This window comes from Pangasianodon hypophthalmus, chromosome 14 (assembly GCF_027358585.1).
Source record: "Pangasianodon hypophthalmus isolate fPanHyp1 chromosome 14, fPanHyp1.pri, whole genome shotgun sequence".
NCBI lineage: Eukaryota > Metazoa > Chordata > Actinopteri > Siluriformes > Pangasiidae > Pangasianodon > Pangasianodon hypophthalmus.
Window position 1 is genome coordinate 6,809,585 of NC_069723.1, and position 18,609 is coordinate 6,828,193.

Here is an 18,609-nt window from a genome sequence, read left to right on the forward strand (position 1 = left end):
GCAAAGGGTGAGGAATAAAGTATAACAGGCTGTATTGTTGTAGGAAAATTATTAATGACAGCATGATATGATGTGAATCAGGGGGATTTATCTGCACACATTATTTTCCTATAACAACACATCCCAGAGTGCTTTATTCCACTTACCACAGCAATTTGCCAACAATGCAGGTTTTTTTTTTTTTTTTTTTTTTTTTAATTCTTGAATTTTTAAATTCAAGAACAACACATTATTCTGTTTTATCCATTTATAGTTACATGTTGTGGAGTGTCCAAACACAAGTGAGTTCCTATAATCAGGTGCGTTATAGGAACCATAAACTTTCACCAACCTCTTTTTTTTTTCCTCTTTCTATAAGTTAATAAGACTGACAAAAAAACGCAGCTTATCATGTTCAGAACAGAGGACTGGTTTCTTCTTAAGACTTGCCTATGGTGGAAAACTTTCTGACGAAGCACTGACATCGGAGACTTCTTACTTAAATATTAATGATGATCAACAAATACACATTTTTCTTTGTTAAATAACAGCAAAAAACATAGCTTTTTTAAAATTATTAATAGTCTTGTCCCGAATTCACACTGGTCACGTAACGTAAGCATCAGTCAATCCAGACCAGATGCGTCTCAGCTGTATTTCTGTACAAGCTACTAGCAGGAGAAAGAGCAACAGCACACTTAGATTTCAACCTGTTTTAAGCAATTTACATTTCCACTGTTTTTTTTTTTTTTTTTTTTAAGAGGGAGATATATGTTTAATAATTAATAGAATAAGCCTAGTTTGAGAGCTACTGGGAAACTCCCAGCGATACCCACTTCCCCCTCTCTGGCTATCCAAGTGAACTATCTCCTTTACTAATTACACTTGCCTATTGCTCATTAACTCCTTAGTTTCTTGTCCCTCAGTTTGTAACTCATATTGCTATGCATGATTATTTAAACATAATATAAGAACAAGAGAGGGGCATGGTGGCCACCAGGGTTGGGGGTTCGATCCCTGCATCTGCCCTGTGTGAGTGGAGTTTGCATGTTCTCCTTGTGTAAGCACCCAACAACCAAAAAACCAATAAGAACAGTTCAAAATGCTAGGTTGCATTTGTGCCAGGGCCTTCGTTCCTAAGCCTGTTTTGTCTGTAGTGATGATGTTATTACGCACTGGTTTTAAAAGGTTTGAAATAGGTTCTGCACTGCTTGTGGGCTTGAATTCGACGTGTCTCTGATGGAATTGAATGGGGTGACCTGTGATGTGATGCTACACACGAATGCATCCAGTGTGAATTAGCCTTTAGGTTGTGTGTATCATCCATTATATAAGTAACTGTGAATTAGCTGTTACTATAGAAATGATAATGTATTAAAATAAGGGCATTCATATAAAACTGATTTGCCTTACAGCCAGCACTACTGTCAGAGTTATAGAGCTGTAACAGAATATTAATCAACACCAGCTCTGTGTAAAACGGCTCATGTTGGTTAATGCTTTCAACTTACACCAGAGTTCATATGTTTAAGTCTAGATTGTAAGGTCCACAATAGACACTGATAAGCATGGAAAGCTTTGATCACCGTTTTCTCACGTTCTGTTGTTTCTACTGTAGCACATGTGATTAGGTAATGGATATTGAGAGCTTTTTGTTTTTAAATCACATCAGAACAGTTGGAAAGAATGTTACATTGCCATTGCTCGTCATAGAGTATCCCATTCCAGACAGAACATGTGTTAGTCTCTCAAGTAAAGCAATTTGGCATGCATGGATTGAGCTGTTATCAAAAATAGTGGTCTTCTAAATCTTATGGAGAGCTGCCTTGGCAATGCCAGAGTCACGTTTTTTGTGATATTTAGACATGAAATTAATTAGATGAAAACTGTCCGTTAGACTGCCAGCAATGTGACAAACTGGAAATGTCTGTGTTTGAAATTTGTCCTGTAATTGATCTTTCGCTTGGCTCTTACAGCCGCTACTTCATTCTTGCCAGAAGCTATTACATTTATCACACAGGGCGTATGGACAATGTGGTCACCTCCTAGGGGCCCTTGAAGATTGCTGGAAATGACCTGACTAACGACTTTTGCTTGAAGAAAGTTGGTCTGATGCTCTAAATGTCCTTGGCAGAAAGTAAGATCAGATTACAAATCCAAACACTTGTAATTTTGCCAATATTTTTTTGCATTTACATAAGTACACCAGCTTACGAGAGATTTATTGCCACAAATGCCTGGGCTTATCCTGGCATTGGGTTTTCAGAGAGGTGCTGGTTAATATTAAAGAGGCTTATATCCACTGTTATAACTGAAATGATTTTCCAAGATGGTGTCCTATAGGCAAAAGGATAACCAAAGCATCTTTTAATAGTTTGGGTGAATGTTTCACCTGCCCAAGGCTTTGCATTGAGGTAGTCAAGGTACACTGATTGTGTGCTGTATTATGAAGCCCTGCACAGACCAAGATCATTTTCCCACACAAAGCCACCTACCCTTCAGCAGTCTAGTGCAGTATTTCAAGGTTACCTACTTGTTCCTTTTTTTTAACGTAATTACCTATTTTTTCTGTTTTTATTAACACATGCTACTGTAAGTGCTATACAGTGCCCTCTAGAAAAAATGACAAAACAGTCAAGTAGTGCAATTTTTTTTCCTACAAAACACTAATTTTGAAATGATCTGTGCCCCTACAATTAATTTTATGACACCTGCCCTGGAGAGAATAACAGCACTCTTACTATAATGTCTAACAAATATGGAGACACTTGTGGTGGGATCTTGGCTCAGTCCTCCGTGTAGTACAATTCAAGCTCCTTTAAGTTTATGCATGTAGAGTTCCCTCTTCAATTCAGGCCACCGGTTTTCAGCAGGGTTCAAATCTGGAGACTGAAAATGTCATTGAAAAACATTGATTTCTGGCCATAAAAGTATTAGATGTCATTTGTTACTTTTAATTCTTCATCATTTTAACTACTTTATAATGAGAATGGAGATTTCCACTAGACTAAATACTGGCAGGCTCAGAACTTTCGGCACTGTTGACTATTGAAAGGATCATGTAACTGGTGAGATATATTGTCGTTTTCCAGTACGTGGAAAGTCTTTTATTAATTATATATTAATGGGCTTGACTATAATCACAGATTTTTTTTAATACTAAATTTCTTTCCATCGAGGTTTCACAATTATAAGCAGCTGTTTTAATAGCTGGTCCAGACTCTCCTGGCAAGGACAATGACACTGATTTCTGCAATGTGCAGTAGAGTTGAAGAACAGATTTGGGGGAATCTTGAGCATTTTCAGATCCTTAGGTTTGTACTTAAGTATAGCCATCAGTTTGAATAATACATTTTAATTTGGAATAAGTGGTTTATGGCTAGCGAATTTCCTGAGGCGTTTTGTCTTGTAGGCATGTATAGCTATTGATTAAGTGTTAGAAGTCCTAAAACGTAGCTCACCGAAAAACTTCTGCTGGTATTGTAATATCAGTATTACAAATGTAATACAATGCAAGTTATATTGTTGAAATATGATACACAAATCAAGCACAAGTTTAACACATCACTGGAAATGAGTGGTTAGTGTGTAGTGAAATAATGCTTATTTCAGAAATATTTTATTATTATTTTAATTTTACATTTTCAAAAGACCTTTAATTTTTGTCAGTGACTTTGTTTTTATTTTTAAATCCCTGCAAGTGTTATTAGCCCACGTTATGTTATGCCCAATATGTTCTGGTTAGCAAATACAATCTATTTACCCCTGTGGCACTTGTAGACATGGAGGAGTTTCCAATTTTTATAGTCACAGAATGAATTTCTTGATGAGCGTTAAAGTGTAGCTTATGTGCCTTTTTCCCGTTGTGTTGCCATATCAAACAATTTACTATTAATCATATTAAAAAAATATGGTCTTTTGGATTGAGTTGGGTTTTAATGCTGCTTTCACGTCTTTCCCTAAAGAATAATTCAAAAAGCTAAGTTAAGTTATAAGATTATGATATGATGACTAATTCGCACTTATTATTGCTTATGTCTTTATTAGAAAAGGAGGTCTCGTGAAGAATTTTCACTGTTAATTTGGACACCAGGTAAAGCGTTCAGTTGTGATGGATGATGTACTATGTTCATAACAACTGACGTACACTGATGAATGTCTGTACACAAAAGATCAACTTTTTGACAAGGTGTCTATCAACAGATCTATGATAGCACATGCTAATCATTAGTTGATAGAAATGTTGAATTTCCGATTTCTTGATGCGGAGATTCCTCGGGAACTTTGCGGTAAATGTCAGCAACATGTCGCTTTATGGAAGTTGTGGTTTATTTGCAGTACTATGCTGGCCGTCTCAGAGACCATGTTAGATGTTGATTCGTCTCAGACAGTGGGGGGAATGCCCTCCGCAAAAGGGAGATTTGTAGCAATCAGCAGCTGTGAGATTACACTACTCGGATAACATCCAGGCTATTAAACATCCTGCTTCAAAACCACGCTAAGATAAAATCAGTATCTAACTGAAAACAAAGCTGACTGTGTTGAGGATTCCCAGCAGTACAAACTAGTTATATGATATAATGCCTATTAGGGCTTTTTAAATTCAACTCATAATACTACATGTATTCAATTCAGTTTTATTTGTATAGCTCTTTAACAATAGACAGAAATCCGGATGTAAATTTTGATCCCTAATGAGCAAGCCAGAGGTGACAGTGACAGTGACAAGGAAACACCTCCTGACACGACACGAGGAAAAAACATTGAGTTGAACCAGGCGCTTCCTCTTCTGGGTGAGTCGGGGCCATAAATGGTTTTTGGGAAGTGCAAAACTTTAGGGTATCTATGTGGGACTATCCACGTAACAGATACACTTTTGATTGAAGTAGATGCTCAAGTACTGTGGGGTGAAACCATTCAGTGCTTTATAAGTCATTAGTAGCATTTATTTTATTGTGATCAGTGGTACCATATGTTGGTATCATTTGCTTGTGGTGCTTGATCTCAGTGCAGCTTCCCCATAGACGATATAGTGACATCTATGATACCATTCAGTGCTTTATAGATCATTAGTAGCTTTTTATTTTATTGTGATCTATGGTATCATAGAAGGTACCATATCATCTATGATGAAGATGCACTGAGATCAAGCAACGCAGTGCTGATCAGAGGCCAGTAGTAGCTCATTTAGTTGTAAACAGTGCTGTCTCAGTACTGCGATGAGGCCTAAACTCTGAATGAAAATCCCATGTCTGTGATTCATATGCAGTTATGAACTTAAAAGTTTTCTAGGAGCTTGGGATGTTTGATGTTGGTTTATGGTCTGCCAGCTGAAAAAGGTCAAGGTCAAGTTTTTTTTAATCAGTAGTTTGATAACTGCTAGCTTAGGTACAAAGCCAATGCTAAGGGAGGAATTCAGTCTTTTTTAATAGACTTTTGATTGTTTCTGGTAGTATTCATTAAAAGAAAGAAATGTGTAGTTAAGGGATCTAACCCAAGTTGATGATTTTGAGGAGGAAATCAGTGCATCTGTTAGGCTCTAATCACTCTACTGATGATCACTGTTTGTCTAATGTTTTCGATTGTGTCATGGAAAAATTTGTTTCTACTACGTACTGTTGGTATTTGTCCAGTGGTCTTCAATGGTCTTATTCCTAGTTAACTTTGCTACTGTAACAAATGCGGATCTAGGATTATTTTTGTTGTCTTCTAATATGGAGGAGAGATATGCTGATCTAATTGCGATAAGAGCCTTTCTAGTTAAGAAGGCACTTCTTCCATGCAGTTTGGAATTTGACACCATTTATGTTCTAACTTTAGAGTGGTCTGTTTTAAAGTGTATGTGTGATCATTGTAACAGAGTGCTGGCTTATTGTTTTATTTAATAAGCTTGTTATTTTTTATAACACAGGAACACAAGAGACCCACAGTAGAGCACATGTGAGCTTTTTATTTAAGCTTATGTCTGAAAAAAAAAAAAAAAAACCAAAAGATTAATCTGTAAGACATGTGAAATGCCATATTTTGAATTCATTGGTTACAATAATAATATCTATTTCCTGATGTTCCATGAAAGTAGAATATCTCAATACTGCCTGTTGGTGGTTATATTTAACATAACAAGTCCAAGATAGTTTTGCTTAAACAATGTCAATTCTTTAGATAGAACCTGTTTTCAGATGCTCCTGTCTGGAAGTTTAATAACCATTGCAGGATGAGGTAGCTGTAGCGCATTTTTTTGGGAATGACCGACAAACAGCTTAGATTAATACTTGTCTACTCATATCCAGTGTTTCCAATCAAACATCCTGCTAAATTGCTTTTGAACCTGAAGGTCTAACAGTGGAGGTCTAACAGTTTTTTGAAAATAGGTCTCCATTTAAATTTAGGGACATGGTGGTGGATGCACTTATGTCCAATGTAGTTTAATGGCTATGAAAAAGGAGATGAGAATGGAATATTTGAGGTGCCTCCATTTTGTGATTTAGATTTTTTTTTTTTTTTTGTGACAATAGAGATTCAGAATCAGAATATATGGAAGCAGATGCTTAACACATAGATGTTTAATGCGTTCTCTTAATTTGATAATAGGTAAGTTTGCCATCCAGTCTCCTTGGGCCTAGTTGTTGGAAAGCCATGGCAATATTCTCTTTTAAACGGGAATTCATAATGCTTCTCCTCTGTCTTATATTACATATTAAAGACTTAACCCCATGCTGAGGCAGATTTACCACCCACAATGGACCTAGTTCAACTCTGCTATGTCATTATTTCTCCCCGCCCAAGTATTAGCCTCTGCTGAGTCTTTAATTACTGTAGACTGAGGTAAGGGCTTGGGAAAAGCCTGCTGATTGAAAGCCTCCTTCGGCCTGGTTAGGAACCAAAAGGTTCTGGGCAATTGTACTCAGATTCCCGCTGTCTCTTTCTCCCAGTTATCTGCCACCCTGGGTTTTTGGCTTTGTTAGACTTTCACTGGCCTGTGCTGTTTTCATGCTTGATCACTCCTGACCCTAAAGGCACTTTCATGAAAAAAGTACACAGTTAATTAATTGCATCTGTCATAAAGACGCCATCCAATGATGCTAATGGTGGAGCTCTGGAGGCCGTCTTATTCTTTACAGGCCTGCAGCAAGAAATTCAGATATTTGGGGATGTAAAATGAGAACATTTTAATTATGACAATAGGGCTTCATAGCACTGTGGGGGTCAGACAAATCAAAGCACAGAGTAAACCTTTCCCAGGTACTTATGAAATCAGATTTTGTTCGGAATAAAACTGAAAGGAAAATTGGCTCTTATGAGTCTCGAACCTCATTTCCCCCCCTGTTTTTTCATAGCCTGATCCCTGTATGTAGTATGCAGTAGATCTCTCACCAACACGTTAGCATCACGATTGTGAGAGGGCGAAGATCAGCAGATGCCTCAGATAAAGCTTGACACCACATCTTCAAGCAGCTGTGCAGTACTTATAAGCAGGTTAATGAATTTGCTAGAGAGATACCAAGAACAGTTATGCCAGGCAACTGTGTATTTGCAATATACACAACATGGCCAAAAGTTTGTGGACACCTGACCGTCACACCCATATATGCCTTTTGAACATCCCATTCCAGATTTAATCCCCCTTTGCTGTTATAATAATCTCCACTCTTCAGGGAAGGCTTTCCACTAGACTTTGGAGCGTGGCTGTGGGGATTTGCCCATTCAGCCACAAAAGCATTAGTGAGTTTATGCACTGTGGTTGGGTGAGGAGGCCTGGGGTGTTCAGTGGGGTTGAGGTCTGGGCTCTGTGTAGGCAACTCATGCTCTTCCACTCCAAACTTGGCAAACCATGCCATTTAAACCTTGGTTTGTGCACAGGGGTAGTATCATGCAGGAACATATTTGGGACTCTTACTTCCAGTGATAGAAAATTGTAATGCTACACAAAGAGGATATTATTGTGTGCTTAAAATTTTGTGCCAACAGTTTGGGGAAGGCCCACATATGGCTGTGATGGGCAGGTGTCCACAAGATTTTGGCCATATAGTGCAGATGCCAGGGAGAGAGTAACCCTGCTTTCCTTTTGAAACAATAAAAAATTTGGACAATAGACATGCTATCACACATCTAAATGTCAAAAACTTTATTATTAGAATGAATGGGGTTTATCCATTTCAAAAAGACTTGATTTATGGCGTGGAACATCATTGGAAAGGGTAGAAACCCACATTGTCATGCCAATCATTCTGAGAACAAACTGCTTGTCTACAGCCTAAATGCTTCTTTTCAGAAGTTAAAACATCTTATGTAATCTAACCTGATAAACTGTTTTGAAAATCTTAAAGGATACTTAAAGGATTCCATTTTACATTATTTAATTTTTTAAAATCTTTCTTTAAGGAAATGTGATAAGCATATATACCACACTTCCCTCGTATACGGTCTTCTGCTAAAATGAACCTAGTTTTTGTTTAAAAAAAAAAAAAAATTTCTGATTTACCTCAGGTTTTCCCTTTTTTTTTTTTGTTAGATCTTTGCTGTGGAATACTAATGGTTCCATCTGGAGACACTTGCACACAGATGTAGCTGTATATGTTAGTGTTTGTAAATAAGTGCTTGTTTGTCTTTATGTCAGAACGAATTTGTTACAAACAAAACTAACCATACCAAAGGTCTCCTTGACCAAGCCTTACCCTCAACCTTGGAAATGGAAGATTTATGCAAATTCTCTGGTGATGGAAATGAATGTGTTTGAGATAAACCAGAAGTTGGGAAAGATGCTTTGTTTATTTCAACATTACCCTGGGTATTACAACAGTCTCTAGTATGTAATGGTTTATTTAAAGACTCACTCATGACCCAGACTCTTTTCAGAGGTTGATTATTCCATAAGATGAATTAGGACTTGGCTACGCAGACAGATCTCCATGTTCCATTTGGTAAGAACATTGAGAATGAATCAGTCACTTTATTTCGTGTATTTGGACAAGGAGTAATTAGTTTGTAGAGACACCTGCAGGAGACACCTCCACAGAGCCAAATCACCAAATTAATCATTCTCCTCTTGTAAATATATCAAGATTAAATCTGTTGAGTAAAGAGAGTTGTGTTGCAAAGCTTAATTTAGAAAGTGGTAAGCTTCTTCGAGAAGAAAATTCTGACCAAAAAATATAGCTAGTTTGCTGCATGAGCCTTGTCATCATTTTTTATTCAGACATTTTCTGGTTGCGTGACTAAATGTTTTTTACTGGTGTCTAACAGACAAAATTGATATTTCTGCTAAATGTGACCTCCTGTGCTGCTCCTGTTCTCAAGTGTTAAAAGACGGTTCACATTAAACGACATACTGTGTCTAAAGATTTTTCTAGACCTCATTTACATCTGTTTTTTATGCATCTTTTGTCTTTCACGCGTGGCTTGGGGAGACGGATGCATTTACATTTGCATAAACCGCCCTCTGAAGTGGTTTGTGAGTGGTTGATTTTAAATATATTTTTCACTTTCATTTTTATGTGGTTAATCCCTATCCACATATAAACCTGATACTCAAACCTTTATGCATTATGAAAAATAAGCATTTTCTGTTTTTGTAAATCTAACTTTGTCTTTCGTTTCTGTGAAGCAGTAAATCTGTCGGAATGTATTCCTTAAATGCAGCAGTAATTTGTCAAATTACCAATTTATTGATGTGAATGAGTGATCCCATAGGTCAATATGAAATGTGTTCAAATGAAACCTTTTTACTAGGGATACATTTGGCCGTCCCAAATCATATGATTACCTCAATAAAGCATAATAGTTTGACTACATTTACACTACATTTCTAACATATTTTGCAGCTTTATTTGAAGAATGGCAGAAAAGTGCTTTGAAATCAGATGATGCCCTGTAAACATTAATGTTATTTACAATAATGCAACTTACTATGTCTAAGAGAATTTAATGGAAAAATGAATAAGCAGGTTCTTTGCTGTGCCTCACTATACACAGCACTGGCTCTCTTGGTATGCGTATTGTGGCATACGGTAATGTAAATGTAGTAATTGACTAAAGAGAAATGATTTGGAGGTGTGTGGGCTCTGCTGTTGACACTTAGCATTTGTCTCTGTCTGCAATGTCAAGACAATGAATTTGCTGTCTCTCCCGCTCTGAATTACCTCTTCATTCCACTGCCAGTACCCACCGACTTGACTACTCCAATGGTATCATTATTTCCAGTTGAAATCCAAATACTAATTAGGCAGTCCATATGGAATATACTTATGTACATGTTTATGTTTTTGGAGTGTCACAATGAATTAAGGCTGCCATTAACATTTGTAATGTCATTTTTTGGCTCATTTCTTCCCATACTAACACTTTTTCCACTGCTCTTGAGAAATTTGCTCCCTGCTATTGCCTTGTGTCCCCTTTCTGAGATTGTTCCAGTCAAAATGGGCTGCAGTTTATAAACAGCACTAATGCAGTTAGTGGAATAAAATGTGCTACTGTTGATCACAATTAGTCTCTGTTCCAACACTCTAGATATTTTGCTGGACTTGTCACTGCACACCATCTTCCACACAACCTTAGACATGTGGATAATAATGTATATTTCTAAAGAAATTCTTTTACAGTCCCCTCCAAAAGTGTTGGAATGTAAGATCAGTTCTTTTTATTTTGCTATACAATGAAGACATTTGGGTTTAAAATCAAAAGATAAAAAGATGAGATGATCGATCAGAATTTCAGCTTTCATTTACTGATATTTACATCTTGATGTGTTAAACAACTTAGAACATGGGACCTTTTGTTTGAACCCACCCATTTTCCAAGTGATCAAAATATTGGAATATGTGACTGACAGGTATTACTTATTTCCCAGGTGTGCCCTATTACATCGAGCAATTGTTAAACAATTAATATCTCTGAATGTCTACTCATGGTTTGAGCCCTGGGTTTCACCTGCAAAGACTGCATTTGTTTTTAAAAAGGATAAACCAACGTGAGTGGTCCGCCACAGAGTGCAGCTTTAATCTGGAAAAAAAGGAGTACACTCCATCCACTGGACTGGATCTTGCACTCCCTTTTAGTGAGATTAGTCAGCGGGCTGTTCACATCTGAATAATTAGGCACAAACCTATGATAATAGTTAGACAGCTCCAGAAACGGTCTAACCTCTTTTTTTAGGTCATGGGTCTTGCTACTGTCTTATCAATTTGGGGATGCACCTGCCCATGGCCCAAGTAGAAGCCCAGACACTGTACTTCCATCCGGCCAGTTGCACACTTCTTTGGGTTTGCTGTGAGTCCCACCCATTTCAAGGATCTCAGGACCGTCCTCAGATGCTGAACTTGCTGTTGCCAAACATTACTATAAATAATAATGTCATCTAGATACTCAGCGGTGTAGGTGGCACATGCGTGTAGGATTCTGTCCATGAGTCATTGGAACGTGGCTGGGGCTCTGAATAACACACAAGGAAGGGTGACAAATTGGTGTGTACAAAACAGAGTGGAAAAGGCCTCTTTCTCACAAGATAGGGGAGTCAAGGGGATCTGCCAATATCCCTTTGTCAAATTCAGTGTCGAATAAAAGCCAGCCACACCTAAACGATGTTCGTCAATGCATGGCATTGAATACACGTCAAATTTAGACACCACATTGACTTTTCTATAGTACACACTGAACCAGATCAAACCACCTGCTTTGGGAACCAGGACCGCTGTACTGGACCAGTCGATTACACCCATATTGAGCAAGGCCATGAGCTCCTCCCACCCCACTTGTTTTTTGTGTTTGGGCAAACGAAAGGGGCGTCTCAATGTGGTGTTCTATGAGATTAGTGCAACAGGGTAGAGGCAAAATGTCGGAAATTCCACTTGCAACTTGGCAACCTTCATGGTTTGGGATGGTGAGAGGTGGACTCCAACGGGGGATCAGAGCAGCCTGGAAGCACTGCTCCTGCTTCATGTGCAGCTCGAGGAGGGCCTGATGTTGCATCTACTGAATGCCGGCGAGAGTCTTGATGATCTCAGAGAGTGGTGAGGACTCCATGACGGTGTATCTTCCTCAATTTTCCCGGATTTTGGCACCAGTGTGACATTCCCTTATGTTCAGTGGGAAAGTAGGAAATGGGAGGCAGGCTTGGGACAACTCAAAAGTGCTCTTTATTTTATTCTTTTTATTTCTCTTGCTTTTCAGTGCTTGCAAACATATACAAACAGTACAGTTTTGTGCAGCTTAGCTCTCTCTCTCCTGGCTCTTGTCTCTCCCCCTTTTATCCTCACTGATGCTCAATGAAACATAGAACATTTGGTAGGAAAATTACCCACAGGTGCAGCCTCATCCTTACCACTCACTCTCCCGACTCCATCCTCCATTTACAAACTGGCGCTCGACCATGCCCCTGCCTGCACAGTTATCCATCCAGGAATAAACATTTGGAAACCCAACCCCCCACCCACTGCACCTCTGCTGCACACAAGTCTTTCTTCAAGGCTTTACCTCTATTTAGGAAAAAAAGTTGTTTGCTTTCTATGGCAATTAATTACACCACAAGTATGTGCATGCACTTTGTCTGGCTTTCTGTTCTGTATTCCCAATCAAATGTCTGATTTTGTATTTTGCATTCCTATATTTTTGATGAGAAAGCCATGCCAAGGTCAATCCATGATACTGAACTTCAGGCACTATTCCAGGTGTTTGTAAAAGAATTTTTGGTTTAATATAAAGTTTTGACTTTGCTGTGTACGTATGTTGTGTATGTGTAGGTGGCTGGAGGTTGGAGTGGCTAATCTGACGTGTATGCAGTACTGGGTGACTTATTTGCGGGTGCTGCAGCAAGCTGTGTGGCCTGGGGGAAATCTGCCTGCTCATCCCCGGCCTCAGCGAACCCAGCAGCAAAGAGATGACACCAAACAGCAGTCACTGCAGTGTTTGATGAATTTGCTTCCTGGTAGAGTTTCTTTCCTGCCTCCACTTACTCTCTGACACAAGTCGTAATAAAAATCCAAAAAATGGGTTTGTTAATATTCACTAACTTTGTCATTAAAACTGTCTATTTTCCTTAGTGCTCTTCCTCAATGCTTTCTTATTCTCTGTTCTTTTTAGTCTGTGGTGGGTGTGGGTGTGTGGGTGACCATGCTATCCTGTATGTTTACAGATCTTGTTTCGGATTTGTTGGGCTCAGAGAAATACAAACATTCCTGGCAAGTTGTTCTTGAATCTTTCCAAGATTCTGCAATAAACAGGTCAGTCTAAGGATACACACGCACACACGCACACACAATTAATACTGCGTTGTGTTACAATGCATCATGCACAGAAAATGCAAAAATCACGACTCTTACAAAAGCCAAGAAAATTTTACCCTGAGACATTTCATTTCAACCCATTAAAAACAATCTGTGTAGAATAAGAAACTGAATATGTTTTAATTCCCAAGGAACTAGGGCTACACAGTACAGACAAAAATAGCATATTGTGAACATGTTGCAACATATTGCGATTGTGATGCCTTTGAGAAAAAGAGTACTAAACTGTACCTTCCCTTGCTGTTGCCTGAAGGTTACATCTTCTGTACCTTTAGTATCTAGGAGTAAGCATTAACATTGATCTAGTTATGTACTTTAAATCATTTTTAAAAGACACATCTATTTATGTTTTTAGATGAAAACAAAAAATATAGATTTTGAGGGGATCACTCCAGTGAAAAGAAGGATACAGTTTAGTAATGTATTAAAAGAAACTGATGAAGCCATGCTTTTATTTGACCAGGGAAACCATGGTGAAGCCATGCATTTATTTGACCTAACAAGTTTGGGTACTTGGTTACTGAAAACGCTGATATTACTAATGTTAGCTAATTAGCTAGCCAACTGGCTAACTGCCACTGAGCTATCTTGCATTAATCACAGCAGCACAAGTGGGATTTTAGTGTCTGAATCTCACTTGGCATTCACATATTGTTGGAGGTTTATTTATCATATAAACCTGTCAAAATATAATATAACAATCAAAATTGTATGTTCTTCATTAACATTAGCCAAGTTGGCTGGTTTAGCACACAGGTTTATTGGCTAGTATGTGGGTACTATGTCCTCCCCTAATTTCAGACACTCAAAAGTCTTACACTATGTGGACAAAAGTATGTGGACACCTGACCATCATAACTATATGAACTTGTTGGATATCCCATTTCAAAACCATAGGCAGCTATAACAGCCTCCACTATTTTGGGAATGCATTCTACAAGGTTTGGAGATTCTGTGTTAATTTGTGCCCATTCAGTCAAAAGAGCATTTGTAAAGTCAGGCACTGATGTTTGACAAGAAGGCCTGGCTTGCAGTTGGCATTCTGATTCATCCCAAAGTTGTTCGTTGGGGTTGAGGTCAGGGCTCTGTGCAGGCCACTCAAATTCCTCCACACCAAACTTGTCAAACCGTGTGTTTATGGACCTCACTTTGTGCATAGGGGTACAGTCATGCTGGAAAAGGAAGGGGACTTCCCCAAACGGTTGCCACAAATTTGGAAGCATATAGTTGTCTCATATGTATGCTGTGGCATTAACATTAACTTCACTGCAACTAAGGGGCCTAGACCAAACCCTGAAAAACAGCCCTAGACCATTATCCCTCCTCCACCAAACTTTACTGTTGGCACTATGCAATCCAGTAGGTAGCATTCTCCTGGCATCTCCTGGAGCCCAGATTTGTCCATCAGACTGCAAGATAGTGAAGCGTGATTCATCACTCCAGAGAACACGTTTCCACTGTGCAGAGTCCAGTGGTGGTGTGCTTTACACCACTCCAGCCAAGACTTGGCATTGTGCATAGTGATCTTAGCTTGTGTGCAGCTCTTCGGCTTTGGAAACCCATTTCATGAAGATTCCAATGCACAGTTCTTGTGCTGATGTTGCTTCCAGAGGCAGTTGGAAGCAACAACAGCACAAGAATAATGCAACAGAGAATAGGCGCTACGTGCTTTTACACGCTACGTGCTTCAGCATTTGGCAGTCCCACTTTGTGAGTTTGCGGGGTCTACCGCTTCCTGGCTGACCTGTTGTTGTTCCTAGACATTTCCATTTCACAATAATTTACAATAAAATCAATTACAGTGACCCGGGCAGAGCTAGCAGGGCAGAAATTTCACAAACTGACGTATGGCAAGATGGCATCCTATGACAGTGCCACGTTTAATGTTACTGAGCTCTTCCGTATGACTCATTCTACTGCCAGTGTTTGTCTATGGAGATTGCATGGTTGTGTGCTTGACTTTATGCACTTTATGTAATAGGTGTGGCTGAAATTCCTAAACTCCATAATTAGAAGGGATGCCCACATACCTTTGGCCATACAGTGTATATAGTGATTTCAGTAACTAAGAAAATGGGTCACACTACCCAAATCCTTTTTGCATGGAAGTATGGAAAAAGTGGAAAATGACTGTGTTAACAAATTTAACCCAGTTGGTTCATTTAAGGAGACTCATTTTGCTTGAATTGACTGAATATAATTTAGCATTTTAAAAACACAACATTTCAGGAGGTGTTTTATGGCCTTGCAAAGGTTCATCTACATTCTTACATATTTGATTACTGTACTATCAGTATAAACCAAAATTAAATGAAAACAAATGAACTGTTTAATAATTGTCATCTAGGTAAATATTCTGCTAGCACCTGCATGTCATTTCTGTTAATTATTTGTTCTACATATTGCACACTGCATGCTCTGCAGGAGAGTAAATACCGGGCAGGAAGAACCGGATAAATCTGTGAACTGCATATGAATGTCTTTAAATTGAGGGTTTTTTTGGTGAACTTCTTGACACAAGTGCACAGATGTGCCTCTGACCTCTGATTCATTGTGTACAGGCACCTGGTTTACTGTGTGTGGGATGTGCTATTGGAGTTCCTAATCCCCGAGCTGTCTGATGACAACTTTCAAAAGATGGTGCTCCAGAGTCTTTCTAAAAACGCAGAGAAACTGCCACCATAGGAGCTCTGCGAAACTTGACACACACATGTTTCAACAACCACCTTGTCTTGTCAGAATGAGTCTGGTCAGTCATGGAGGTGCAGTCATGGAAGTGAATGAGGCAAAATGGAATATGTGAATGGTTTGGTCTGACTCTAATTTAGCCCTTACGTGTCTGGGTCTCGCACACAATATGTGCATCTGGCCTAGCTTTGATTACTGGCCACCTGTTTTGTATTTTAGCAGGCCTTGACTGATCTCCAAAACACCCCTGGACCGGATCTGAATTAGTGGAGAGCTCTCTTCTCAAGCTCTTATCCACCTTCTTCCGGCTTGAACTTTGGGCAAACCTTTTACAGATGGACTTATATTAAAGTTCATAACACCACGACAGATTAAACTTAACTTGGCCCTGCTTTAGACTCTATCTTTTAAAGTCACTTTAAGTTTACTTGTTGCTTATTTCTCTTGCTCCTTGCCATGGGCACTGCGCTGTGACACATTTGTCTCTCATTTGATTAAGATTCCAACCTCTAACTTCCTGTTGTATCTTCCACCACTTTATTTAGGTTGGAGGGTTTTCCATGTGAGCTGGCATGAGTTTTAGTGTCCTACTGAAACTGTACGTGCTCTGGGGGATCTTTTACAACTTAATCTTGTCAGTTCACAGAATGGGAAATGGTAATTTACTACTTTTTATTGTGGGTCTTAAATAAAATGTTATACAGAATATCACTTAGAATAATACAGAGAAGAATGCAGAGGGGTCTTCTTTCCATTCCAGTTTCCTATTCTAAATATTGTTGGAAGTTATGTTACTGCATTTCGGTCCTTGTATATATGCTAACCCATTTCTTTTGGATATAAATACTGAAGTATTTTCCTCACACTTGTGCACTTTGTTGAAATCATAAAGAATATTAGGCTGATGTCTAAAACAGTAAAAGAAATGTCTTATCTGCCTTAACATGTTTGTAAACCTGTTTTGTCTGTAAAGCAGTTTAAAGATATAAAAGGAATGGAACAAAAGCCATGAAAAAGTCATTCCTTAGTGGTCAATATGTTTAACTTTCCCGAGTGCGCTAATGTTTCTTGAAAAGGTTTCATTTGTCATGCCTACTTCTGCGTTATGTCTCGCATACACCCCCAACCCAGTATAGTGATCCTTGTGATCCTTGTGAAATGTTTACTGTCATGGTCCGGTAAATAATCCACTGTGCTGTCCACTGTTGTGTGAAATGTAATGTGTATGCTTCAATTAATGCACTACTTATAATTGTGTCAGTGGAGAAATTGTGTTGTAAGCTAAGCTGTGATTAAACTAAACATTCAAAAAGAACTGACCTGAGATATATTTCTGAATAAATATCATGTGCCTATGTGCTCTGTAACATGCTTATTTGTCCAATGAATGTAAATGCTCTTTGTGGATATAATTACAGATTTAGCCACTTGGAGAAGCCTTAATAACGTGTACATGTTTTTTTTTTTTTTTTTTTTTATAAAGATAATGCCCTTTATATTTAAGGAGGTGTTCCTTTAAGGCTAATGCAACACATCTGACCACAATTTGACCACCATCATTTTATTTTGTGTCAAACACAATCAGGATTATTGTTGGGTTTCTTGGAAATCCCATTGTTATCTACTTCAGATCAAAGTCATTGATTGTGCTGAAACATGAAACACTGCCCTGTAGCACTGCTATAAGTTGTGGTGGAAAGGTGGGGCCTGTACCTTTCTAACAAGTTTGGTGTTTCTAGGCTCTAAGCTCATTTGGTTTGAATCGGGATAATGAGGAACACCTGAAAAAAAAAACCAGGGTTTTCCGAACAACTATATTATAGTATTTGTTGAAAATTTGTGTGGACATAGCACTTCTGTATAGTGACACACCACGGGAAAAAATATGCGGAAAGTGATAAGTAAGGTCCTATCCTACCACTGATAACACATGATTATTGATCAGTAGTGTACACAATTAATTTTTTAATCCCGTTTATTCAGCAGGAAGCTTTTGTCATGTCATATGAATCATTATTTTCAGCTATTTTAATTTCTAAAATTGCAGGACTTGTGAGATTTAATGGACCTAATTGCATAAATGCAGCAAAATTAGGTAAATCAACCATGGCTGTTTTGAATATAACGTCTAAATTAGCTTCTCTGCATCTCCCTGGAGCTGGTGGTCATCAGATTCCTGATTCTATATGTACTACAAGGCTGTTTGTAATGTTTAATTATTGTCTGGAGATTCACATAACAATTTGAGCAGTGATAAAGGAAAAGGAAACACCATTTCTGTCTTCTTTAGAACATTGTTGGCCAGTCCTACTTTGTAGATGACTCATGGCACAGCTGGGGGTCAGACCTGAGTCTTGGCTACAGTATACACTTTGTCTCTGTTGAGAAACTGAACCTTTCCATCTGCTGAATTTTGCAACTTTTCAGAATGTTAATTTTCAGTAACTACATTTCTTTCCTATTAGTCTAGAAATTAGACAGTACTGAATAATTCATAGTAGTTACTGAATAATATGCTTTAAGTTGATTAACTGAATAATAATTGGGTACTGTAATGGGTATATCTTTTGACACTTGAACCCAAACACCAATTTATAAATATAGACATAATATTTGATGATCTGTTTATCTAACCGTCTGTCTAACTATTAATGCTTTAATGCAT

General features: G+C 38.3%; 1 protein-coding gene across 3 annotated transcripts in view; it reads left to right on the plus strand.

The window, feature by feature from the left end:
• Positions 1-17,299, plus strand: part of snx19b (sorting nexin 19b) — a 30,677-nt gene extending 13,378 nt beyond the window's left edge. For all 3 annotated transcript variants that reach the window (XM_026924471.3, XM_026924470.3, XM_026924473.3), the window contains 3 exons: positions 12,714-12,898; positions 13,106-13,193; positions 15,818-17,299. In XM_026924471.3, the coding sequence (XP_026780272.2) occupies positions 12,714-12,898; positions 13,106-13,193; positions 15,818-15,941 (397 nt within the window). In that variant the 3' untranslated portion in view covers positions 15,942-17,299. The remainder of the gene's footprint in view (positions 1-12,713; positions 12,899-13,105; positions 13,194-15,817) is intronic.
• Positions 17,300-18,609: the final 1,310 nt, after the last annotated feature.